Source organism: Amphimedon queenslandica, unplaced genomic scaffold (assembly GCF_000090795.2).
Source record: "Amphimedon queenslandica unplaced genomic scaffold, v1.1 AMPQUscaffold_13433, whole genome shotgun sequence".
NCBI classification, from domain to species: Eukaryota; Metazoa; Porifera; class Demospongiae; order Haplosclerida; family Niphatidae; genus Amphimedon; species Amphimedon queenslandica.
The window spans coordinates 88,248-111,605 of NW_003546331.1; the positions used below are offsets into that span (position 1 = coordinate 88,248).

Consider the following 23,358-nt stretch of genomic DNA (forward strand, 5'->3'; position numbering starts at 1 on the left):
TGAAAGGGCTTTGTGGCATATAACGAGCCCTATTAATAATAATAATAATAATAATAATTGTGTAAGTGTATAGGGGACACAGCAGTTGCACCTGTTTACTTCTCCTTCGTGATTTATTTTGACTTCAATCTCAATCTTACCAGCAACTGATCCAAACCCGCCATACTCTGAAGGATTAAATATTGTAATAGTGATCCCTCTTACTACAGTTTAAACCATACCTCCTCTGTCACTGTCGTATCTGCTGGCATCAACCTGTGCATCTTCATTGGGTAGCTTGACATTAGCAATAACCACATGATTCTGTTCATCGGAACTAAAGAGGGAACAAGAGAAAACAATATTTTCTGATACATATGCACGTTCGTATGTTATCTAAAATGTTTGAGCTGATTCCGATCAAAATTGGATTTGTTGTGGATTTTTAAAGTTACTCAAAAATCAGGCCAAAGTCCCTGTACTATAGTAAAGGGACTTCAACCAAATTTCGCCAAAAATGGCTAGAAAAGAATTCTTCATTTTTATAATTTTTTTATGATAGATATACATGCCCTTATGTTGTGTAGCAAGTTTGAGTTGATTCCGATCAAAATTGGATTTTTTATGAATTTTTAAAGTAGCTCAAAAATCAGGCCAAAGTCCCTGTACTATAATAGTACAGGGGTGTGGCCAAATTTTATCAAAAATGACTAGGAGAGAATTCTTCATTTTTATAATTTTTTCTGATACATATACATGTCCTTATGTTGTGTAGCAAGTTTGAGTTAATTCCAATCAAAATTGGATTTTTTATGAATTTTTAAAGTTGCTCAAAAATCAGGCCAAAGTCCCTGTACTATAGTACAGGGGTGTGACCAAATTTTACCAAAAATGACTAGAAGAGAATTCTTCATTTAAAAAATTTTTTCTGATACATATACATGTCTTTATGTTGTGTAGCAAGTTTGAGTTGATTCCGATCAAAATTGGATTTTTTATGAATTTTTAAAGTTGCTAAAAAATCAGGCCAAAGTCCCTGTACTATAGTACAGGGGTGTGGTCAAATTTACCAAAAATGACTAGGAGAGAATTCTTCATTTTTACAATTTTTTCTAATACATATGCACGTCCTTATGTTGTGTAGCAAGTTTAAGTTAATTCCGATCAAAATTGGATTTTTTATGAATTTTTTAAGTTGCTAAAAAATCAGGCCAAAGTCCCTGTACTATAGTACAGGGTGTTTTATTAAAAATGGCTAAGAGGGAATCCTCTCAGTTTGTAATGAGACCAACAAACTGAGCCTATGTCTAATCACAAACAGACTGTACATGTAAATGTATATATACCTGGTATGTGTTCCTAGCAGTAGCTTCTGAACGGTGAAATCTTTACCTTCAGGTCTACACAAATGACACTCCGTGATATTAAGACTCTCTATACTTACTTTTGAATGCTTGGTAGCCATTGTACGGTAAGGCTAGGCCACTCTAGTGCGTGTGTCATGACAAGGTCGTAGAGAAACGGAGTGTTCTTTTTCCATATTTTATATTCTTCGTTAATGACCCTCTCTTCTGCAACCTCATCAAATGCTAAATCACAAATAAAAATTTTAAAATTTACCATTCAAATTTTTGAACAACGTAAATGTGAGACAATTTGAACAACCTATTCTAAATTTCTAACGTCCCAAATTATTAGGTACTAAGCAGTATTTCCCGCCAAAATAAATTATTATATATCAAAATACCACGCCCCTTTAAATAAATGAACTTCATTATTAATATATTTTGGTCAATAAATTGAAGCAAAAAATTCACTCACTTCCCTCGGATGTAGTAGGAACTACAGACATTCTAAGAAGAGTTTTAAAGTACTATATCTGCCTTTATCTGGAAGTACTAAAAATGGCGCACGTGGGGAGGAGCTGTGTCGATGCAGATTTAAAAATTTTCAAACACAAACAATTAGGTCTTATACGGTATTGCCCAAGCAACTCTCGAGCCACGCCTATCTCCAACAGCCATCTTGAGCCCCGCCCAACCATTTTAGGTGGTATAGCTAGAGGAAAATGAGAGGCATATATCTAACTTATGTTTCAACCAGTGAGGGAGAAAGGAGACTAGAACCAAGACTAGAGGAGCATGTAAGTTACTAGTCAGTGTAAATCTACAAATCAGTGTTTACTGCTTGGCTGAGTGTTTACTGCTTTAAATTTCAAGGGAATATTTTATAATACTGCCTGTACTATTGTCTCCCATTACAGGTCATATTGCCTGAGCTAGCTCCTACTGATGTCATGGTTCAAATCAAAGCATGCGCTCTTTCAAGGATTGACGTACAAGTATGACCGTCAACAGTTTGGCCTTAGGAAATTGATTTTATGAATTATGTTTTTAGGCACTTAGAGACTTGAGTGGAGATTTAGAGCAATTTCCAGTCGGTTATGAAATATCTGGAATCGTAACGAAAGGTTATACAAATAAATTGTACGAAATTAATGAGTATAATTGTCATTTCAACAGTTGGTGAATCAGTATCGCTGATTGGTATCACTGACCAAGTCTGTGGTATGTATATACATTTTATTTAATAATACTAATAAAGCATTTTGTATTGAATGATTTTTCTTGTATATTTCTCTGCTCTATTCATTATGTATTCTGCCCTTTTCTGTTGAATAGGGATTTTACCCATTGATACAGAGTGCCCTGGTTGTGCCGAGTATTGTGTTGTACCAGAATTCTGTTTAAGTAAGTATCAGTACTTTTATATAAATCTTTATATTATTATAATCTATTTTCTTACTTTTATAGTTAAGAAACCATTTGGCGTGTCTCACACTGATGCAGCTGCCATATTGATCCCAGCACTGAGAGCTTACACTTGCCTTGAGTGTAAAGTTAAGCTTCAGCCTAACTCGACACTCCTTCTCTTCTCTGCATATTCAGTAAGTAAAGACCATTATACTTAATACGATAATAATAATAATCTTCTCTGTCATTGCATTGTAGTCTAACGGTTTGGCAATTATTGGTCTTTGTGAGATCTTACAAATTAAAGTATTAAAATTTAAATATTTTACCTAAATTTCATGATAAATAGGTCATAGCTGTTGTCAGGAATGCTGATGAGGCTGAGAAACTAGCTACTTTATATCCATCACTCTGTTAGTTGATATCATCATTGTCATGCAGTGCAGTGGTTATAATGCTATACTTAACTATTTTAGATAAGATACTTAATCTTGTCAATGTAAAGGAGCTCCTTGATATTTGTAAGCAGGAAACAAAAGGTCTTGGAGTCAACTGTATCATTGATAATGGAGGTACCTATAGGCCAATAAATAATTAATACATAAATAAATGTGTGCTCTACATTCTCCTTCCATTTTATTCTCTCTTGAACTTGAACTCACTCATTCTTTTCTCTTCTTTTTTCTCTCTCTCTCTTCTAGTTCATCCTGGCTATTCATTAGCTGATTATGACGTGATGTCACAATCAGTCAAAGATCAATTGAGACACTCACTTATACGACACGAATACGAGACCAAACCCACTCCCACTCACGACCTCCCCACCAAGCAGCTAATAATAAACATGCTAGCGACTCAAGGCCAATGGATTACATCGTGCCCTGAATTACAAGTACGCGTAATAGAGCACTGAAAGCTCAGAGGGCAGTGCTTTTTCTAAGTTTTTTAATAAGTGGAATAAATAAATAACTCATCCATGACAAGATATAGTATTTTTGAAGTACTATCATTATTGTATGGTTGTTCTTTGTAGCTTGATGCTCCAGAAACAAGGCTACTCTATCTCAAAGGATGCAGTATTCACTTTTTGTTTGAGCCAGTTTGGAGTCTCTCTGGCTCTCAGCAAGGAACATACATACGTATCCTCCTCTTTTTACATGATAATAATAATAATAATAATAATAATAATAATAAGGTGGATGGGTCTATCTAAATTTTGTTTATTTTGTTCCTTTTTTGTCTTTCTCTCAGGTTCTCCCTCTTCTCCTTTCTATATATTTCCTCTCTTTTTGTTGCCCTTTTCTCTCTTATTAATATTTAATAATAATAATAATAATAATAATAATAATAATAATAATAATAATAATAATAATAATAGACTAGTAGTAGCTAAGCATGAATTATTAGTCTACAATTTCTATCCATTACTAACTGTTAATTCCTTTGACTCAAATCTCCAATGAATAGGGATTTTAACTGATGCTGTCACTAAACTAAAAGAAGGGAAACTAAGGTAATATCCTAGTCTGTATGTTCATGCCACTAAAAGACAGTGCATTGTTTAGGCCACTTGTACAGTATATGGTTAGTCTGTCTCAAGTTAGTCATGAAATTGTGAAGTTAGGAGCTCAGCAAGGACGGATTATCATGACGACTGACGCATCTCATGCAACATAAGACACACAATTATTCTATACTGTGCTATTTTATTGTAATAAATTTTAAAGAAATAGCAAAAGCTTTTTAAATGCATGTCACAGAAGTTGTGAGTGCTATTAAATGCCTTACCATCACATTGTAGACCAAGACTCAGCATATTAATTAATTATTACTGAGAGAAAGCTGCTCGCTGCAATGTAATAGTATCACTAAGTAAATGAAAGAGTTCATTGTTTTTTTAATCAACCAAAAACATTTCAAAGTATAATATCAAAAAATAAAGGCCTAAAATACTTTGAAACTCCTATAACTAAACAAATCCAAAGTCCTAAAAGCATCTAACAAAAATATTTGGATTTGACTCTAGCTAATGTAGTAATTATAATAGTTCAATCTTTGTCCTCCTCCTCATCGCTGCTGTCATCATAAAATGATTTAGAATTGGTTGGAATACCATGAGCAGAAATAAGGGCTGCTTCAACAGACACATCACTGCTTGGAGTAGGCTCTTCATCAGAACTACTCGGAGCAAAGAAAGAGTACAAACTGTAAGCTGTACCAGGGACATTTTGCCAAGTGAAATGAACTATGTCAAAATGGGATCCCGTTTTAAATAAAAGGCTTGGAAGAGATCTTAGATTACCCGAAGATGTGAAAAGATCTGCTTTAACAATTGGGGCTTGGGTTGTCTTGAACTTTCCTCCTGCTCTCGTCTTGAAACTTGGGTATTTTTTGCCCCTAAAGACACCATCAGGACCCACTTTGAGCTCCCTGTAGTTAGTGATATTACCTGAACCTGACTTCGGACGGAACCTGATGGAGTGGCTGGTCTTAAAACTGATGGCATCATTGTCATCCATAAACTTCAAAAAATTTTTACCTTTCAATTTACTTGATTTAAATATAGACCGTACTTTTGCAACTTTACCAACAGATCCTGCTGTAGCACCTAAGGACAATATGAATCCCAACATTCCGATACCAAACGAAACATTACCAAGAGTAGCGGCTAAGTCATCATTACCTTTAGCAGCCTCAGCATCTGCTGCAAAACCCAATGAAGCAGAGGTAATAGCAGAAATACCACCAATAATTCCCATAGCTACTACAATAGATGACCCACCAGTAAAAATTGCCATAATAAGCCCTACTATACCAGAAATCAACCCAAATATATTCCATCCTAGTGAGTGGCCACTAGGATCAGAAGCATTCACAGGATCAGCATTACAATAAGCATAAGGATTAATCTCACTGGTGGTCATATACAATGTATCAGAGGAAGAAAACCTGCCAAAACCTGGCATAAAATTACGCGTCCCATTGCCCAGTGGATAAAGGTTTGGATCAGAAATATCTTTTAATTCTCCATTAAAACCAACACGTGCTCCATTATTACCAGTACCAAATGGGCCGTATGTGGTGGCAGCTGTTGTTGAGCCTTCGGTCACTGAAACAATAGAAGACTGGGAATTGTGACCAAATATTTTTGTCTTTCCACCTGAAACCTGGGCAACAACAGTTTTGCCATGAAGTATGAAATCATTAACAGTAGAACTTGTGACCTCCTGAATGACTTTAAGGCCATAGTAGAACTGAGCAGTGTCACCACTCTGAACGAGCCTATCAAAAGCATCGTAAGTATAAGTGGTGCTGCCTTTGGAGCGCATCCGACCAGAAATAGTATAAGTGAAACTGGTGTCACCAACTGTAAGGACATTACCAGCAGCATCATAAGTGAAGGCAACTTTACCTGGGTAAGCATTCCTCCCTTTGATAAGTGAATGACTCACTTGCTTCAACTGAAATCTCTTAGACGAATCATACGTGTAAGTGGCAGTGTCTGAATCTCCATTTGGAAACTTTGTGATAAGAGTTTTGATGTTATTAAGCTCATCATAAGTAAAAGACTGTGACTTGAATGCTTGGTCATGTTCATTACGAGGCAGCAATGCACTGTCTGAAGTGGTGGCTGTGTATGTGCTTAGCCTCTTCTTCACATCATACGTGAAGTCTTCAGTGAGAGTAGAAGAAGAATCAATTGTAGTCTTCCTCTTTGTTACTTTGCTTTCCAAGTCGTATTCCTGACTTATCACAATCGTCTTACCCCCTGATGTGATAGTGCGTGATGCTTCACGAGAATAATCATCATAGGTCATAACAGTCTTACTGGCTACAGAGCCACTTTTCTTAACTGTCAGACTTGCTACACGATTGACACCATCATACCCTGTATCGACTGTAAATTCTCCATCTGTTTCAGTAACAGTACGGCCAAATTTATCATACGAGACAGTCAGAGAGCGATTATCAAATGAATAATTGAGGGGCTTTCCTTTGAATGTAACTTTAGAGTTGGTGACGGTTTTCGTGAGACTTCCAACGGTTTGAGTAGAGGATTTAACGAATCCTTGGCTGGTGTATTTATTAGTATGTCCAGTACCAGGAGAAGAGGCAGAGACAAGACGACCTAGAAAACCTTCAGGAGTGGATGATTTGGCATAAGTGAATGTCTTTTCAGACACCTTTGAGGAATTGCCAAAGTCTCCAATAGCTACCTCTTTGGAAAAAGTGGCTTCTTTGGCAGTCTGCAGGCCCAGTTCAGGTATATAATCAAAGAGGACTGTTTGTCCTAGCCCGTTGACCAACTGGGAAGGTTTAGAGTAAGCACCTTCATAACTGAACTTGGTCTTAACATCACCAACAGTGCGACTGGTCAAACGGAGTAAACTATCATACTCATGCTGGCCCAAAACATAACCAGATGAGGCTAACTTCACTGAAGACATCAGCCGCTTGATAGTGAAGTCAGGATATTCCATTGATATAACTGTACCGTCAAAATGTGTAGCTTCAATTGGACGCTCATAGACATCATATTTAGTAGAAGCAGTGGCTGACATTGGTGTTGTTATAGAAGATAACAAACCAAAGCCATCATATGTCTTCTTAGTTGTAGAATAGACGCCACCAGAGAGAGTGAGTACATCAATTTGTACCTCATTCCCAAACAGATCATAGGTTGTTAGTACTGGCCCAGAGACTGAACTACCTTTACTAGACGTCAAAACCTCATGCTTCCTCTGCAAGTTAACCGGATCAAAAGTGTACCTATCTATCCCAGTGGCTCCTCCATTGTGCTGTTCCTCAACAATCTCTCCCCAATAGCCATACACCTTGGTAACACTATCAGTGTAAGTGCTCTCGATACCTTGATCACTGATAGTGTAATCGTAATTGGTTTCTGTGACCTCTCGCCCTTGATCATCGTATGATGTATCGCTCGACTTTCTCATATTGCCAGAACTATCTTGTTTCTCAGTGCTGAGCTCTTTGTCATCTCCATTGTAATAAATATTCGTGACTTGACCTGTGCTGGTTTTTTGAGTGACCAGTGTCCCAATGCTTCCATTGGGTTTTTGCGTGTAAGTATAATCAGTGTAGCTTTCATAATCGGTCGAGGCACTGGTAACTATCTTGGATACTCGCCCATCAGAACCGTAAGTATAATTTGTAACAAGACCCACCCGATCTACTTCTTGCAGTGTCTTACCACTGAATAGTGCTAAGGTAGAGGAATTGCTGTAGGAATTGCCATCATATCCCGTCATGGTCTCCTTGATGGTGTAGCCATTTGCATCAAACGTATACTCAAATTGCTTTGTTGATGCTTTCCCACCAATAGTGATGGTTTGACTCTTTGGCTGACATTGGGCCTTGGGGTTGCTGCTATCAAAGTAAGCAACAACAAATGTGTTACCATTGCAGCTCATTGTATCGGTTACAATGCACCTGCTAGTGTTACCATCAACTGCTGGGATTAGCTTGTATCTGTAGGTCTTTGTTTTACCTGCAGTTCCATCATTGGGTTTCAGGGTCTCAGATTTTTTGAAACCTACCAATCCTTTTGGAGTGGCTGGGCAGCCATCTTCCCCTCCTGCATCGTAGTACTCATAGACTGTACTGGTTCCGTTTGGCTCCGTTTGACAAAGAAGATTGCCATAATCATCGTAATCTGTTGTTTGAGTAAACGTCCTTTGAGCTCCAGTTGCATCTTGGATGACCATCGTCTTTGACTTTTGTATCTCATACCGTGTCTCCTGGTCATCCAGTGGAACATTCTCGTCGCAATAGTAACCATAAGTGGTCGTCTTTGTGACATTATCATTCCCGTTAGTCTCAACGGTTTCGACGGTCTGATGGAACTTGTTGTATGTGGTAACGGTCTTCTTTGATCCACAGGTGGCTGTTGATGTGTAGCGATATGCCCAGTCTAGACTAAAGAGCCCGTCATAATTGTCAGTCCAGCTCATACCAGAGAGGCTGCCCCAGTAGTTATAATCATTAGGATCATAAGTGTAGCTTGTTGTAATAGCTGGCTGATTGCTTGCAAGGGTTTTGGTGTGGGACGAGAGAGCAGGCATGAAACCAATTTGAGCGTCTGGAGGCAATGCCAATCCATTATCAATATATTCTGCTTCTTCAATGGCACCAGTGGGATATGTGATTTTAGAGATTGGGTACATAAAAAGATGTGATTTGTACTCCTGGATTGGTTTGTACTCAATATTGATAGTACCAGTAGGCGTCTCAAGGGCCCACAGTGTACCATCAGCATTGAAATTGAGAGTATATTCCTGCTTCTCGGTCGAGGACGATGGATACACAGTGACTTTAGTGAGGTTATCACTATCATAAGTAATGGCAGCAAGCTCGTTGTCACTGTCCCTAACTCCAGTCAAACGATAGTAGCTAGTGTAATACATATAAGAGAATTCAAGGTACCGACCATCAGCCTTCGTATAGCGTGAGAGATACATATCAGTATTGCCTGTGTCAAAATCAGACTTGAAAAACTCAACGTCACCGTTCTTATGATAGATATAGGCCTCATCTATGCCATTTGACTCGACAGTGATATCCTGTGCTTTGTGGCTAAGGACCCATTTGCCTGTCCCTGCAAAAAGGACTTTGTACGAATCCCCACCATTGAGTGTGAGGGTGCCTGAACTAGCACTGTAGCTGCCACATTTGAGACCAAACCCACACCCCATCCCTGTCCTGTTCCCACCATTGAGTGTACCGAGTGTGCTGAATCCCATTGAGAATTTATAGCTAGGGCCTAATCCTGAATTTGCCTCGAGCGAGCCGAAATCTTGCACCATCGAGAAGGTCCCAGTTTGAGGGTCTGGCTTCCCCAGCAAGCAATTTGCATTGTTGTAAGCCTGAGAGAACATGCTATGCTCTTCCAATGGCCAATACTCTTGAATATATAACAAGAGTTTACAACCTATAGCCAGATAGGTAAGGCTGCTGGTGTCTGGTGAGGGTATTGGTGCCTTATATAGGATGATAGAACAGGAAAAGGAATTGGAAGTGGAAGGATAGTACATGTACAATAAACAATGAAGAGTGGCACCTGCAAAGGGAGTGACCAGACTATATGAGCAATCAACCTTTGCTAGTTAGTTAAAGTAACAATTATTGAAATTCCAACTGCACCATCAACATTTCCTAATACTCAAAGTGCTATTGGCATATGTGTTAAACACAAAAATGACAACATTTGACTAAAATCATGCATTACTAAATATATTGCTAATGGTTGACATTCATGCTCCGCCACATTTAGGCAGACATTATTTTTAATGATTATTGAAGATATAATGTTTTCTCTTCTTGTCTTGCCATAGCTTCACTCTCTGCACGAGCTTATCACATGCAACTCCTTTCAAACAATGGTGACAATGCTCCATTGTGTGCATTGAGGAGTGCATGTGTTCATTTCTTACTACATGTTTAAGCATGGGATGAAAACAATGCTCTTACACTATAACAAGACAGTCAACATATACATGAGCTTATCACATGCTCGTGCTGCAGCTCTTGTATGCATTATACTAATGTAGGTAATACTAATGTAAGCAAGAAAATAAACTTTCATGTTAGAAAATTAGAATTTACTATTGTACTGTAAGATTGAAGATATAAGTATAAGTTTATAATGTAATAATCAACACTACTAAACGGTCTAAGATAATGTTTACCATTATCTTAGTTCATGGTAATAGCCATGAACAGAGTGTAAGTCTTAGTAGGCCAAAGTAGGCCAATCATTAAATAATTCATAAATGATATAACACACAATTGATGGCAAAGCAACAAAATAACATGATAACAATAAAATGAAACAAGCTCTTGATTAGCAAAATTGTAATTTTAGCAACAAAAAGCTCCTATAGACAACAAAGCTTTGTTAGGAAAGAAAAGCGTATTGTAGCAGCGATATAGACAAAGAAGCTTTGTTAGGAAAGAAAAGGGCATTGTAGCAGCAATACAGTGAGCATAAACACAAGAGAGTATGTAGTGGAAACAAAGTCTGCATAGAGTGTACACAATACGCTAGCAACACATGAAATGCATGAGGACAAAGTAGTGTATGAAATTATTGAAATAAGAATATTAATCACAATTACAATATTATTATATAGAGTACATAAAAACACAATTATTATATTAGTACACCTCTCACAGTACTTAAGACTCAAGACCCAATCCATCACATTCAATGAGACAAGTATCAGGACTACCATCATTTCTTAACACGTGAAACCTTACCTAATAATAAGAAAAGACAAAAGAAAGAAAGATTTGAGTTGTAGGGAGAAGTGAGAAGTAAGCCTGCAGTGTTAGTTCACAACTTACATCAGTCAGTGTCTCCACTATGTGTATTGCTGTCTCTGTGTGCAAAGTGAGAGGGCCTGTCTTAATTCTTGAACAACCTTTAGCTAATGCCATCAAGATAATTAACTATAACACAAGACAGCAATAAATTAATTATTATCCTCCCTCACTTGATCTTGCATATAATCGTCCACACAAGCCTCTCCTGATAAAACCTTCACTAGCTCCTCCCCTACTCTCTGACCACACCTATCAGCCGACTCAGTCTTGCTTCCATTGTAAGCAGATCCAAATACACAGCCACTGGTTGTAGTGACCACCGAGCTATAAATAGTATCATCATTATAAAGTATTACAAGAAGCTCACATGATGCCCGAACCATTACCAAATGCTTCTTGCTCTGTTAGGTGTTTTGGGTCTGTCTTAATTCCAGAGGGAAGGGTAGCTAGTGAGATATTCTTTTCTAAAATAAACTTGGCAGCTGCAATCATTTCATGAGACACCTAATGCAAAAGACTAATAACTCATATCCATACAATTAACAGGCTCTTAGTCCATCCTTTTACTAACTTTACGATGAACCAGTCCAGCAGTGAATGCTTCTATTGTAATCCCATTAATGTCTCCTCTGTCTAACAATGTGATTGGTTTCAGGTGATGAACTGGGTCCAATGTTATCAAAACCTCACCACGACCCTTTGGAAAGAACCCTCTAAAGTAGTTAACATCACTAATAATCAAAATGCACTCTAAAATAATCAAAGCTACATTACTGTTGATCATAATTTATCCTAGCGAGACATGCTCTACAATGTTTGATGTACCTCTGGTTGATGGTGCACTCAAAATGAACTCCCATAGCTTCGGCGAGTGGTTTGAATACCTGCAGGTAATAAAGAGTCAAAATTTTAGCAATAAGTAAAAAGGGGGGTTACCTTTAGAGTGTAATTAATGGGTGGGGCCATATCAACGTCAGTACCGCCTCTTAGCAAGAGCTCTGATCTCTCCTTAGCAAACAACAAGCACGGCAAAGCAATCTGAAGCAACAGGCAAATACTCCTTTATGTAATAGAAATAATATCTAGGGTAAAACGTTTTCTTTATTTCTCTTACCCGGCTGTTTTCACATCAGCTACATGTCTTCCACCTTGAACAGCTTCAGGATAGAAATACACCTCTGTACTACCTGGGGAACCCCCTACCAGTCTCCCATTACATATCCTTGCAACCAACTACAGAATAGCAATATTCATCAGCCTCACCCTTTATCAATACATGCATGTACATGTACACGATGTAGATGAACCTGTAATCCTGTAAGATGCTGAGGGCGGAGACCAGGCGTGCTCCGTCCAGCACGTATATTTGAAATGTGGACGTTCTTTCTTAATAAGCAGCTGAGAGCAATTGATATACGAAGTATCTGCCCTCCCTAGAGATGATGATGATGATGATAAGCTTTAAATTTATTATTATTCAGGCTGACTCCTTCTTTGACTGATCCGTCTATTTCAGTGATATCTCCTAATACTAAATGAGGAATTTTTGCATCTTCTTGTTCTGCAGTTTTCCAGGCTCTCTTCTTTTTTCCTCCACTAGTTCCTCCTGCTCCTCTTGAGCTTGTACCTCTGCTTGCAGCCATGTTTACGTGGGTGGTAATGATCAATTAGGGCGGGGCTACAAAGGGTGTGGTCGTGTATAAAATGGCGGAAATACAATGATATCAGAATTGATTATTTTCTGGTAAGAAACTAAGAATAAGTAAATGTCACTGATTTTATTATATTTTTAGTACTCTGCTGATTAATGCAGGAGCTGTTCTCAATTTCAAATTGTAAGCTTTAAAGCAAGACAATTGAATTATCATTTATTGTGTGCTCTATAGTTTATTATTGATTATAATATTATCATACAAAGTATTTTATCAAAAAATTTTACTTATGTTGCATAGAAAGTTTGAGTTGATTTCGATCAAAATTAGATTTTTTACAAATTTTCAAAGTTGCTCCAAAACTGAGCCAAATTCCCTGTACTATAGTACAGGAAATTTTGTCAAAAATGGCTAGGAGAGAATTTTTCATTTTTATATTTTTATCTGATGCATATACACGTACTTATGTTGTGTAGAAAGTTAGAGCTAATTCCGATCGAATTTGGATTTTTTACTAATTTTCAAAGTTGTTCCAAAATTGAGCCAAAGTCCCTGTACTATTATAGTACAGGGTGTTTGTCCAAATTTTGTCAAAAATGGCTAGGAGAGAATTCTTCATTTTTATATTTTTATCTGATGCATATACATGTACTTATGTTGCGTAGAAAGTTTGAGCTGATTCCGATTGAATTTGGATTTTTTATGAATTTTTTTAAGTTGCTAAAAAAACTGGGTCAAGTCAAAGATCTTGGATTTGTTTATTTAAAGTCCTTGAGAGTAAGAGAGTTATGCTCAGAGTTAAATGGTGACATTTGCAGCCATAAGCACTGTAATTTAAACTCTGATCAGTCATTTTATTATGATAATTAATAGGAAGAAGCAGAAATCAGTTTCATTTGATGATGATGACAGTTCTAATGGCGTGGGGGAAAGAGTGAGGGAGTTCCTGTACAATTTAAGATACTTTCGTGTATTCATTGCAATGTGGAATATCTTCATCATTGTGTGCATGTTTCTGTAAGTAGCTATGATAAATTTACAAATACCTTTGATTATAAAACTTCATTTATAGGTTTTTCAGTGGTTAAAGACATAATGTGACATTCAATTTTATCAAGTTGATTAATTAATTATAGCCACACCCTGTGGGTGGAGCTGACACGTGCTTTTAATTTTTCTGACTATGTCTTCCTTCAAGAAGAGAAATAAAAGTGGTCAGAAACGTTACAGAGAGCGAGGGCAGCCATCAGAAAGGAAGCACCTCGGTCTGTTAGAGAAACACAAGGATTATGTGGAGAGGGCAGCCTCTTTTAAGAAGAAAGCAGCTGAACTGAAGCGACTACACGAGAAGGCAAGGAACAGGAATAAAGATGAGTTCTACTACAAAATGATCAAAACTAAGCTTCAAGACGGTCGTCACGTGATACAGCAAGAGGAAGAATCCTATACAGAGGAACAACTCAAAATCATGAAAACTCAAGACCTGAAATACGTCCAACTGAAACTAAGCACAGAGAAATCAAAGATCGATCGACTGAGAGCATCCCTCCATCAAACTGAGGAGAGAGAGAAGCACAACACACACTTGATATTTGTCGATGATGAAGACGAGGCAGACAGCGAAGAAGAATTAGAGAGCAGAGAAAATGAGACTAGTACTGCAGGAGAAGACGACATGGACGACGACGATGATGATGACTTTCAATTTAAGGATTTATCGATACGAGTTAGAAAGAGGTCGAGAAAAGAGCCAATCCCTGGAGATGCACCTGATGCTGAAGGAAGATACAAAGAGCTGGAGAGTAGACTCAAGCGTTGCCAAGAGCTAAAGATGTTAAGCGAAAGAATGCAACTACAGAAACACCTCCTCAATAAGAAAGAGAAGAGAGTAAAGGAAAGAGGAGGAGGACGAACCATCTATAAATGGCTACCAGAAAGAAAAAGATAGATAATCATTCTTTTACTTGAAAATAATAATAAAAATTGGTTTTTAAACCGGATGTACTTGGGCTGGGCCATGGGCAGGGACTCTATTTGCAATGCATGTGTAGAGTTTGTGAAAGAATACAAAAGTTCTTCCCAATATGAGTGATTGGAACGAGGTACGGAGGCTTCAAGCGGAACTAGAGCGAGTCCAGAGTGCTAGTACTGCCTTTAGACTCTCAGAGGTCAACTGTGTTGAGATAGTCAAGAAACTAACTGAACTAAAACTCATTAGCTTACTCTACACAACTGATGGGAAGGAATTCATTGTACAGGAACACTTGGAGAAGGAAATAAGAAATGAAATAGAAGCAAATAAAGGTGGATTATTATTATTATTATTGTTAAATTAAAATTAAATTGTACATTGCATATTTCATTGAGTTATTGTTTTAAGTGTGTCGTTACTGTTCTCTTACAGGTCGAATTGAAGTTATAGAACTACAGCAAGTGAGACAATCCTAATTCGTGTCATTATTGATTCGTTATTAGATACTAAATGTTGATATCAATCACATTAATAGAGGAGTTGATAACATTGTGAGATATGACGAATCCTTTGAGAGAATACCTGGAGAGGTAATCACAAGGTGAGCTTATTGCTTTACAGTAGCTTCATTTATTATATTATGATCTAAATAATAATTATGTAGTTCATATAAAGTTGCTCTTTGTACTGAAATAAATGAGATGCTACTTCAAAACGGTTTCGTGTCGCTCTCTGACTTGAGTAGTACATTTAGCCTCCCCCTCTACTTCATCACAAAAGTAAAATAATTTCAATATAATATAATGGAGAATGCACTTTTGCAACCAAGTCACTTGTTACAATAGTATTTGAGAAGTCTCTCTCTTCTTCTCACAGTGTGTTGAAGACTCCTTGAGTACTCTCATTAATGGCCAGCTTGATAAGAGTGGTAGTGGCCTACTTTATACAGAGTCCTACGTTTCAAGACATCGCTCAAGACTAAGAGGATTATTCTCAGCCATGACACAGCCTACTCCCATACCAGCACTAGTAACTGAAGGAAAATACCACGAGAGATTGTTCCACTGTTAGTCACTGACTGCACTCATGTACATTGCACTACCATAATTATATTCTCTATTGTACTACTCTAATGAATGAACCACTTGCTTTCTATTCACTATAATGGTAAAAATTGGCAGCTGCTCATTAGTATCATGTTAAGAAACCACTACCTGCTTTCATTTTTATTGTAATACTTTATAATTGTGTGATTCTGCTAAAATTGTTATTATTTTTTCCAGCGACTTTAAATGAGCTGATATCCAGTGGGGATCTGTCCGGGAGTGTCCACGGCCGCGGGATGAGAGCTATATTCATACCAGCAGTTTATTCACAGATGCAGAACCAATGGGTGGACAGGTTCCTCGATGATAATGGATACCTTGGTAAGAAGAGTAAGAGCCATAATAGTGGAATGAAAGGGAGGAGATTGGGAGAGAATAAGACTTTAGCAAGAAAGAGAGATTGAGGGAAAAAGCACTAAATTAAAGATATTTTTCTTCAGAATATGATGCTCTTGTAAGGATGGGTATAGAGTCACCTCAGGTCTACATAAAGACACGCTACAAGGATAGAACTGGTGATCTAATGATGCTCAAGTCTTGCTGTATTGGCCAGAGCGTTATCAGTGAGATAGAAGCTAATGTTGAGGACACTGTAGTATCACAGTCACAATGGATTGACATCATGGTATGTTTTATATGCCAAAATGTGGTTTTGAGAGATTTTTGATTTCCCTTTGTTAGTCTGTACTCCCATCTCCTTGTACTGATGAAGATGGAGAGCTACTCCTTCAGAGGCTGTACAGCAATGAAGAGCGGTTTTTGATCTCTGAGACAATATTATCTCATCAAGACTTTGTGCGGAATTGCCTTGATATCTTTAAATCTCTGATAGAAGAAAAAGCAGCAAAGGTAATGTATGCTACAAAGATGTTATCAAAAATAATTCCTTTTTAGTCCTATTGAATAACCATTAGCATTTTCCTCTTTTTATAATGGTGCTATTATCATGCAGGCTGCAGCTACTAGTGGCTCGTTTTTAAGACAAGTTTCACAAGAGAGTAAGAAAGATGGAGGAGCAGTAGGAGGAGGAGGAGGGGGGAAGAAAGGAGGGAAAGGAAAGAAAGGGAAAGCAAAGCGTGATGAGGGAGACGACTCTTGGGAAATAATTTTTATGTCAAAAGAGAAAGTAAAAATATTCACTTCTCAATCATCAATGTTTTCTTGTAATTATAGATTGCAGAGACAATTTTAGAAAAATTTGAACAGACTCCTCAAAGTTTTGCTGAGACTATCTCTAATTTATTGTACAGGTATAACTGGATATTAGCCATTCAAATGATTGTATTGTTTTACACATTAGGCCACTTCAGGAAAGATTTGAGTCAGAAGCTCGCTCAATGCTAGCACAGAGAGCCGAGGGAGAGGCAGGCAGTCAGCGAAAGAGACACTCTGAGCTCCAAGAGAGACTCCAGCAACTCTGGAACAGGCTCAGGCTTTTTGAAAAAGGAATAGAAGTATTTGAAGGTATTTTGCATTATCATTGTAGTCCATGCATTTGGATACTCTATTTCATTAAGATACCATTTACTACTAGAAAAATTCTTTATGTAGGTGACACAAAGGTTCAGTTATCAAAGTATTTGCTTCATACTATTTGCACTGACTTAACTAACCAATTGCTGAGATACATTGCACAGGATTATAAGATAACTGTACCAGAAGATGAAGGAGCATTTAATAAAGTATTATAAGGAGAGTTGAGGCTACTTTCTGTTATGTGTTTTAGGAGAGAACTAAGCTTGTTGGTAAGCTACCAGATGCTGTGAGGAAATTAGCACAAGCTGTTAACTCTAGTCTCTCTGAAAAGGTCTCAATGATTTGATTGTGTACATCATCTTTTGTTAGATTTGAAGTGACTGGGTATTATTGCTTTCATTGTGTAGGAAGTTGCTGTGTTTGTCTCATCTTTTGAAGCTTTATGCGATACAGAATCCTGTGGTGTGATGCTAAAGAAACTAGACAAAAAGAAAGAAAAGTAACTCATTATAAAGCTGCTGGTTTACCTTTTTTTCTTCCTTTCCTCCATTTTTAAAATAGACAAGTCATTATCAATCATGTTGAAGAGCTAAAGGCTAACCTCAAAGATGAACAAGACCCTGCCATGTCACTGCACCTTGTCACTCTCCTCCTCTTTCAAGCACATACCGGCTGCCTCCTCCATGTTCCTGGTCGTCTGATACCTCGTGTCATATCATTGCTAAGGAGTCACATGACATCGAATGACTTTGCGATACTTGATACATATCAATCACTAGTTGTACTGGATTTGAAGAAGAGTACTGCTTCACAGTCTGAAGGGGAAGGAGACGAGAATGAGGACAAGAGCAAGTTAGAGATTGACAGCAATCTCTTTGAAGAGGAGGCAGAGTCTATTGATCAGAGTAAAGAAAAAGTCTCTGAATCCAGCGATGATAAAGGAGGTGTTCCTGTTGGTGATGCCCCTGCTGCTGGTGGTAGCATCAGGGAGCAGCTAGATTTGAAAATGGGACAATTGAAGGATTTAGTGTTTAATTTAAAAAAATAAAAAATTATGAAGCAACTGTCATCTATATGGTTTATATAATACCTGCGAAATTTATTAATTTTGCAGGCGGGGTCCTGGTTGAGATCGAGATTCCTTTGATCTGCAGAGTGTAAAAATGGATTCCTTTGGTTTTGTTATCCTTACTGGCCTTTGCACTGCTATTCTGCACATGTATCTTGCTGTTAACGTTGGAAGGGCAAGAAGGAAGCATGGAGTACCAGTAAGCTTCAAATAACTTTGTTTTACTTTGAGAGATCTAAATATCACTATAATACATTGATTGTAGCTGCCAGACCAGTACAGTGACACTAAGAAAGAGTTCAACTGCTACCAAAGAGCCTACATGAACACGTGAGTAGCTTAACAAGGTTTGAAAGAAGTTGTTCACACCTTTCCATTATTAATATATACATAGTGTTGAAAATATACCCATCTTTCTTATGCTCCTTTTTGCTGCTGGCAACAAGTTTCCAGTGAGTAACCATCTAATTTATAATAAAAATTAGTACTTACATGTTACTGTAAATGCACATATTATACTAATTAATGAATTGTTTGTTTTTAGCTGATTAGTGCTGGAGCAGGCATGATCTGGATAGCTGGTAGGGTTTTGTATGCTCATGGATACTACACTGGCGGTAAGGCTTTTATAAAATTATGAAGTATTCTCATTATGTGAATTTTTGTTTCAGATCCTGAGAAACGTATGAGAGGAGCCATTTCATACATAGGCCTCTTGACACTGCTAGTCTGCACCTTGCTGAATGCTGTAACAAGGATTGGGTTTCTTTCTAACTTTTTTGATTAAAAACGATTAGATCTTTCATTAGAAAATGCTGAGTATTTTAGAGAACAAAGATAAAAAATTTTTGTCACTAGATATCTGACCTATGTGTGGGTGGGATTCTATTATTAGGCTGGCTAGTTGAGACTAGGCGGATTCTAGAGGGTGTAAAAATGAATTCCTTTGGTTTTAATTTGTTGTCCTTATGTTTAAAAAATATCTTGCTGGTAAAGTTAATGTTAATCTACATGAAAATGAATTAGTTTAATTTTTGCAAGAATCGTTATCGTATGAAAGGAGTTTTGTCATACGTTGGCTTCTTGATGCTACTATAGATCTTTGCTGATTGCTACAAGCAGGATTGGTTGTAACTTTGTTTGACTGAAAAAATTTTACTTATGTGTGGTTAGATAGTTACATAACTTTAATTGTAAGTGAACAATTCAAGATGGGTGGAAAGCTTAGTTTGCCAAAGGGAGACCCTTTTGGATATGTGATCCTCACCGGAGCCTGTAGTGTGGTTCTTCATGCTTATCTCTCTGTTAAAGTTGGAATGGCTAGAAGGAAGCACAAGATCCCAGTTAGTCATAGTTTTCAGCTCATAGAATGATTTTTGTTTTTTTTTCTCACAACACACTGTCTATACTGTAGCTCCCGGATCAGTACAGTGCTGACTGTGTAGAGTTTAACTGCTACCAGAGAGCTTACATGAACATGTACGTAGTCTCTAATATCTATGGTAGCGATATGTGGTTCTAGTAGGTGTGGCTAGATCATATTGTAGAGTGGGATGTGGAGGCTAAAAATAAAGCATTGAACCTAATACCTGTACCTCATTGACACTTCTATGTGAACTTCAAAGACTTTTAAAACCTTTGCAAGTTGGTTGATGCCTAGCTAGGTCTGACTAGTGACCACACCTTCATAGCTTTTCCCTATTCATATCTATCCATCAATTATGTTATAGATGTTATTACATTGTATTTTATAGGGTTGAAATGTATCCTGTTTTTTTGTTTGTTTTATTTGCTGGAGGAGACAAATATCCTGTAAGGCCTCATATAATAATAATAATTGTTAATATTAAATCACCACTCTCTTTCTTTCTTCACAGAGGGTAAGTGCAGCAGCAGGCATGGTGTGGATAGCAGGCAGGATAGCCTATGCTCATGGATATTACACTGGAGGTTAATCAATAAAATAATGATAGTAATTTCACTGTAAGTATGGTCTCTTTGTAGATCCAAGTAAACGTAATCTTGGTGGGTTTGGAGTGTTTGGTTTACTTACTCTACTTGGATGCACTGTGGCTAATGGAGTCAGTCGTTTAGGCATTACTTCATGTTGAGAAGAGTAAAACAAAGCATATATGCATTTTCGGTGCTATAGCTAGCCTTCATTTATTTAGGACTATACAAAAACTATTATTTGTAGAAAAAAAGTTATATATTTAGTTTCCCTTTAAAAACAATACAGGCACTCCCAGTTAGTGACACTCGTCCAGTCTCTTCATTCACTCCTACTATTATGTCCCCACCGCGTGGAGAACACTGTCTAGCCCTCAATATCTTCTTGTTCAATACCTTTCCCCAATAAGGCCCCAGTACAGTGTGTGCTGACCCTATGAAATAATACACTGCATAAGGAATTGGTGTATATACTATGCCATACCTGTGACAGGGTCTTCAGCTATGCCTACCCATGGAGCAAAGTACCTTGAGTAGAAATCATAGTCAGACTCAGTAGACTTTAGTGTTACAATAACTCCTTTTACTTTAGTCTGGTCTATGGCTAGTAGTCCGGGGCTGTCAGGAACAGCTAATGATTCCAATTGACTGCGAGTAGTTTCATCGGATAAGCGTAGCAACAGTTTCTTTGTAGATGGTGAGAATTGGCAATCAATCACCCTCAGCTTATCAGCAACTAGTTTTATGATATTGCTGTGTTCAGTCATGCTCTCTTGTGTAGGCAAAGATAATGGGAAATCCAGTGATATTGTCTTATCTTCTTTGTTGTGAATAGCTTTCAATTCTCCACTAAGAGTTGAAAAAGACAGCTCAGTGTTGCTGTTATCATACATTTGAAAAATGACTGCTGCTGTAGCCAATGTTCCATGACCACAGAGATCGACCTCACAAATTGGTGTGAACCATTTTAATGAAAAGGTAGAAGCAACAGAAACAGGTTCTTTATTGGATAATCTACAGTAAAAAAATTAATGCTTTATTTAAATTGATGACAGGTTCAGCATAGCATTATATATGTAATTAAAATTATCGAGATGATGTTTATGTGCATGGCTAGACCATAGGATAGACTAACGGTTGTACAAAAGCTGTCTCTGAGAGATTCATTTCAGCTGCAATCTTTTGCATTAGATCGTCAGACAGTGGCTCTCTTCCAGTCTCAAGGATGCACACTCCTGCTGGATTTCCAGAAAAGGGAGAACAAGAGAATGAATCAACTGTGAAGACCTCCATTTTCCACAAGGAGGGGCCGGCTAGCCTTTAGATAGAGATCTAACCACATGACAGATTACACAAGGTCGCAAGCCACGCAAGCAACTCCAGTGCAAGCTAATAAGTCGGGAAAGTCGCTATGAATTTTTTTGTTGCTGCTGTCTTCCTATCCTGTTGGTCTGTCACACAGTCTCTGGAACCAGAAAATGACAATCTGGAGGCTCTTGGACAAGAATGCTTTGGGAATAGAGCCAGATGTAATGAAACCGACCATGTAACAATGGTGCAAAGAGGATATTGGGCTGGTCCCTATGATATTGGAAATAAAACCATAACTGTGCTGGGATTTTGCGCTTTCTGCAATTTTCAGAACTACAAAATAGGTCACCTGATCAAAATTGATTTAGATAATCAGTGTGATCGAAACCGTAACCAATCATCGATGCTTTGTTCTTCCTGCAAAAAAGGTTATTCTTTTGCTATCAACTCTTATCGATACGAATGTGTTAAATGTGGAAAAACAACTAAAGGAGAGCGTTTGTACTTTCCGCTAAACGTTCTCATCCTCACAATTTTTCTACTGTTTATTTACCTTTTTGATTTCTCGCTTGTTTCTGGTGCTCTTAATCCGCTGATATTTTTTGGCCAAATGACATCAACGACACTGAACCTAAACATTTATGAAGCCATACCAACAAATAATTTGACGGAACATTTATCCTATGCTTATCAAACTGTAAATTCATTTTGGAAACTTGACTTAATGTTTTTTGGAAGCAACTTGTGCTTACATGAGGACATGACAATGGTTCAAATGCTGTCATTAAAATACACAGTGGCACTGATGGCCCTATCACCAGTCATTGTGTTAGTAGTCATTGCCAAGAGCTTAGACAAAATTTCTAACTCAATCGGAAAAGGCCTTCGACGTTTGGGTCTTTCAGAAGATCTCGTGATCCATATCATTAACCCGTGTAAATGTTTCGGGAGACTTCCTTGGCTACAGAAAGCTGTCCGTTTTAACAGGGACAATTCTATTCAAACTATAGTGTCCTCCTGCATACTACTGTCCTTCACAAAATTTAACATCATTACATTTTATCTCCTAACACCCACTAATCTGTACGATATAAATGGGACAGTAGTCAATAGTGTTCTATATTATGAAGGACCACTGTCTTATCCTGGAAGCAGGACACTCTGGAAGTATGCCTGGCTTGCTATAGTCTTCCTCATTGCTGTTATTATTATATTCCCATTCTCTCTTATCTTTTTGAGATATGATCTTAAAAAAGAGCAAACTAGCAAGCCTTCAATCAAATGTGGTCACATCCTGTCGTATTTGGACAAATTTCTTGACAAATGCATTCTCACTCCATTTCAAAGAGATCTTAGGAACGGCAAGAAATCTGAAGACGTCTGCTCAAAAATTAAGCTGTGGAGGTTTTCATTTGGGATGCACGACTGTCGCTGGTACGCTGGCTGGTACTTTGTCCTTCGATCAAGTCTCTTTGCTGTTTCAATTTTCTCAATGGATTATCTTTCGCAGCTGATTATACAGCAAATATTAATTATAATTGCCCTTGGAATAACAGTCATGGTACGTCCATATAAGCAGATGGCTCACAACAGGCTAGATGCCTTTGTCTTCTTGCTCATACTGGTCATCAACTCCAGTGTCTTGTACCAGTACCATCTCACAATACTGAGCTATGGTGCTAGAAATGATGTATTTATTGTTCAATACTGCCTGAGTTTTATCCCTACAATCCTCATAATAGCCTAT

At 37.7% G+C, this 23,358-nt stretch overlaps 9 protein-coding genes across 9 annotated transcripts in view; 5 read left to right on the forward strand and 4 right to left on the reverse strand.

The window, feature by feature from the left end:
• Positions 1-1,936, reverse strand: part of LOC100639859 (histone-binding protein RBBP7-like) — a 6,165-nt gene extending 4,229 nt beyond the window's left edge. Inside the window, exons 1-6 of the mRNA XM_019995803.1 lie at positions 1,801-1,936; positions 1,424-1,568; positions 1,326-1,379; positions 222-316; positions 92-167; positions 3-29 (exon numbers count right to left, since the gene is read on the reverse strand). Coding sequence (XP_019851362.1) covers positions 3-29; positions 92-167; positions 222-316; positions 1,326-1,379; positions 1,424-1,568; positions 1,801-1,831 — 428 coding nt within the window. The 5' untranslated portion in view covers positions 1,832-1,936. The remainder of the gene's footprint in view (positions 1-2; positions 30-91; positions 168-221; positions 317-1,325; positions 1,380-1,423; positions 1,569-1,800) is intronic.
• A 48-nt stretch (positions 1,937-1,984) lies between these two features.
• Positions 1,985-4,484, forward strand: LOC100639986 (quinone oxidoreductase-like protein 1). The gene is made up of 13 exons (XM_019995806.1): positions 1,985-2,122; positions 2,243-2,320; positions 2,377-2,449; positions 2,502-2,546; positions 2,661-2,729; positions 2,793-2,926; positions 2,991-3,038; positions 3,082-3,145; positions 3,209-3,304; positions 3,434-3,624; positions 3,766-3,871; positions 4,200-4,245; positions 4,298-4,484. Exons 1-13 carry the CDS (start codon positions 2,048-2,050, stop codon positions 4,407-4,409), a joined length of 1,137 nt encoding a protein of 378 aa, XP_019851365.1. The 5' UTR covers positions 1,985-2,047; the 3' UTR covers positions 4,410-4,484.
• A 296-nt stretch (positions 4,485-4,780) lies between these two features.
• Positions 4,781-9,628, reverse strand: LOC105312565 (uncharacterized). The gene has a single exon (XM_011405309.1). It carries the CDS (start codon positions 9,626-9,628, stop codon positions 4,781-4,783), a length of 4,848 nt encoding a protein of 1,615 aa, XP_011403611.1.
• A 1,196-nt stretch (positions 9,629-10,824) lies between these two features.
• LOC100640113 (RNA 3'-terminal phosphate cyclase-like) lies at positions 10,825-12,740 on the reverse strand. Its single transcript, XM_019995810.1, has 10 exons — positions 12,563-12,740; positions 12,383-12,508; positions 12,190-12,308; positions 12,012-12,135; positions 11,901-11,959; positions 11,647-11,788; positions 11,443-11,579; positions 11,246-11,399; positions 11,097-11,201; positions 10,825-11,009 (listed from the first exon to the last, which is right to left on the reverse strand). The coding sequence occupies exons 1-10, from the start codon at positions 12,716-12,718 to the stop codon at positions 10,929-10,931; spliced, it is 1,203 nt and encodes a 400-aa protein (XP_019851369.1). The 5' UTR covers positions 12,719-12,740; the 3' UTR covers positions 10,825-10,928.
• Positions 12,741-12,749: 9 nt separating this feature from the next.
• Positions 12,750-13,890, forward strand: LOC100640240 (small integral membrane protein 7-like). The gene is made up of 4 exons (XM_003386164.3): positions 12,750-12,819; positions 12,869-12,910; positions 13,601-13,744; positions 13,800-13,890. Exons 1-4 carry the CDS (start codon positions 12,794-12,796, stop codon positions 13,813-13,815), a joined length of 228 nt encoding a protein of 75 aa, XP_003386212.1. The 5' UTR covers positions 12,750-12,793; the 3' UTR covers positions 13,816-13,890.
• Positions 13,891-13,900: 10 nt separating this feature from the next.
• On the forward strand, positions 13,901-14,727 carry LOC100640365 (probable U3 small nucleolar RNA-associated protein 11). The gene has a single exon (XM_003386165.2). It carries the CDS (start codon positions 13,911-13,913, stop codon positions 14,673-14,675), a length of 765 nt encoding a protein of 254 aa, XP_003386213.1. The 5' UTR covers positions 13,901-13,910; the 3' UTR covers positions 14,676-14,727.
• Positions 14,728-14,751: 24 nt separating this feature from the next.
• Positions 14,752-18,340, forward strand: LOC100640492 (E3 UFM1-protein ligase 1-like). The gene is made up of 15 exons (XM_011405312.2): positions 14,752-15,031; positions 15,132-15,160; positions 15,203-15,300; positions 15,364-15,478; positions 15,576-15,765; positions 15,983-16,126; positions 16,246-16,430; positions 16,487-16,654; positions 16,758-16,931; positions 16,979-17,055; positions 17,106-17,269; positions 17,357-17,487; positions 17,532-17,612; positions 17,689-17,780; positions 17,843-18,340. The coding sequence occupies exons 1-15, from the start codon at positions 14,812-14,814 to the stop codon at positions 18,327-18,329; spliced, it is 2,355 nt and encodes a 784-aa protein (XP_011403614.1). The 5' UTR covers positions 14,752-14,811; the 3' UTR covers positions 18,330-18,340.
• A 37-nt stretch (positions 18,341-18,377) lies between these two features.
• On the forward strand, positions 18,378-20,584 carry LOC100632748 (uncharacterized). Its single transcript, XM_003386189.2, has 10 exons — positions 18,378-18,549; positions 18,616-18,680; positions 18,745-18,802; positions 18,895-18,967; positions 19,022-19,135; positions 19,518-19,693; positions 19,765-19,829; positions 20,105-20,162; positions 20,228-20,300; positions 20,355-20,584. The coding sequence occupies exons 1-10, from the start codon at positions 18,445-18,447 to the stop codon at positions 20,459-20,461; spliced, it is 894 nt and encodes a 297-aa protein (XP_003386237.2). The 5' UTR covers positions 18,378-18,444; the 3' UTR covers positions 20,462-20,584.
• LOC100640619 (phenazine biosynthesis-like domain-containing protein) lies at positions 20,513-21,618 on the reverse strand. The gene is made up of 3 exons (XM_011405313.2): positions 21,436-21,618; positions 20,785-21,314; positions 20,513-20,734 (listed from the first exon to the last, which is right to left on the reverse strand). The coding sequence occupies exons 1-3, from the start codon at positions 21,591-21,593 to the stop codon at positions 20,556-20,558; spliced, it is 867 nt and encodes a 288-aa protein (XP_011403615.1). The 5' UTR covers positions 21,594-21,618; the 3' UTR covers positions 20,513-20,555.
• Positions 21,619-23,358: the final 1,740 nt, after the last annotated feature.

Bases quoted from the DNA above. Each gene is read 5' to 3' on its own strand.
- LOC100640492 (XM_011405312.2), top strand. From the start codon at position 14,812: ATGAGTGATTGGAACGAGGTACGGAGGCTTCAAGCGGAACTAGAGCGA. The intron at 15,161-15,202 runs GTGAGACAATCC...ATTCGTTATTAG, and splicing joins AAGTTATAGAACTACAGCAA to ATACTAAATGTTGATATCAA. The intron at 17,613-17,688 runs GTCTCAATGATT...TTCATTGTGTAG, and splicing joins ACTCTAGTCTCTCTGAAAAG to GAAGTTGCTGTGTTTGTCTC.
- LOC100640365 (XM_003386165.2), top strand. From the start codon at position 13,911: ATGTCTTCCTTCAAGAAGAGAAATAAAAGTGGTCAGAAACGTTACAGA.
- LOC100639986 (XM_019995806.1), top strand. From the start codon at position 2,048: ATGAGAGGCATATATCTAACTTATGTTTCAACCAGTGAGGGAGAAAGG. The intron at 3,039-3,081 runs GTATTAAAATTT...CATGATAAATAG, and splicing joins GTGAGATCTTACAAATTAAA to GTCATAGCTGTTGTCAGGAA. The intron at 4,246-4,297 runs GTAATATCCTAG...TGCATTGTTTAG, and splicing joins CTAAAAGAAGGGAAACTAAG to GCCACTTGTACAGTATATGG.
- LOC100640113 (XM_019995810.1), bottom strand. From the start codon at position 12,718: ATGGCTGCAAGCAGAGGTACAAGCTCAAGAGGAGCAGGAGGAACTAGT. The intron at 11,202-11,245 runs GTGAGGGAGGAT...CTTGTGTTATAG, and splicing joins ACGATTATATGCAAGATCAA to TTAATTATCTTGATGGCATT. The intron at 11,010-11,096 runs GTAAGTTGTGAA...TCTTATTATTAG, and splicing joins TAGTGGAGACACTGACTGAT to GTAAGGTTTCACGTGTTAAG.
- LOC105312565 (XM_011405309.1), bottom strand. From the start codon at position 9,628: ATGTTCTCTCAGGCTTACAACAATGCAAATTGCTTGCTGGGGAAGCCA.
- LOC100632748 (XM_003386189.2), top strand. From the start codon at position 18,445: ATGGATTCCTTTGGTTTTGTTATCCTTACTGGCCTTTGCACTGCTATT. The intron at 18,681-18,744 runs GTGAGTAGCTTA...ATATATACATAG, and splicing joins CAAAGAGCCTACATGAACAC to TGTTGAAAATATACCCATCT. The intron at 20,163-20,227 runs GTAAGGCCTCAT...CTTTCTTCACAG, and splicing joins CTGGAGGAGACAAATATCCT to AGGGTAAGTGCAGCAGCAGG.
- LOC100640240 (XM_003386164.3), top strand. From the start codon at position 12,794: ATGATATCAGAATTGATTATTTTCTG. The intron at 12,820-12,868 runs GTAAGAAACTAA...TTATATTTTTAG, and splicing joins TCAGAATTGATTATTTTCTG to TACTCTGCTGATTAATGCAG. The intron at 12,911-13,600 runs GTAAGCTTTAAA...GATAATTAATAG, and splicing joins GCTGTTCTCAATTTCAAATT to GAAGAAGCAGAAATCAGTTT.
- LOC100640619 (XM_011405313.2), bottom strand. From the start codon at position 21,593: ATGGAGGTCTTCACAGTTGATTCATTCTCTTGTTCTCCCTTTTCTGGA. The intron at 21,315-21,435 runs GTTAGTCTATCC...TTTTTACTGTAG, and splicing joins GAGACAGCTTTTGTACAACC to ATTATCCAATAAAGAACCTG. The intron at 20,735-20,784 runs GTATGGCATAGT...ATTATTTCATAG, and splicing joins AGCTGAAGACCCTGTCACAG to GGTCAGCACACACTGTACTG.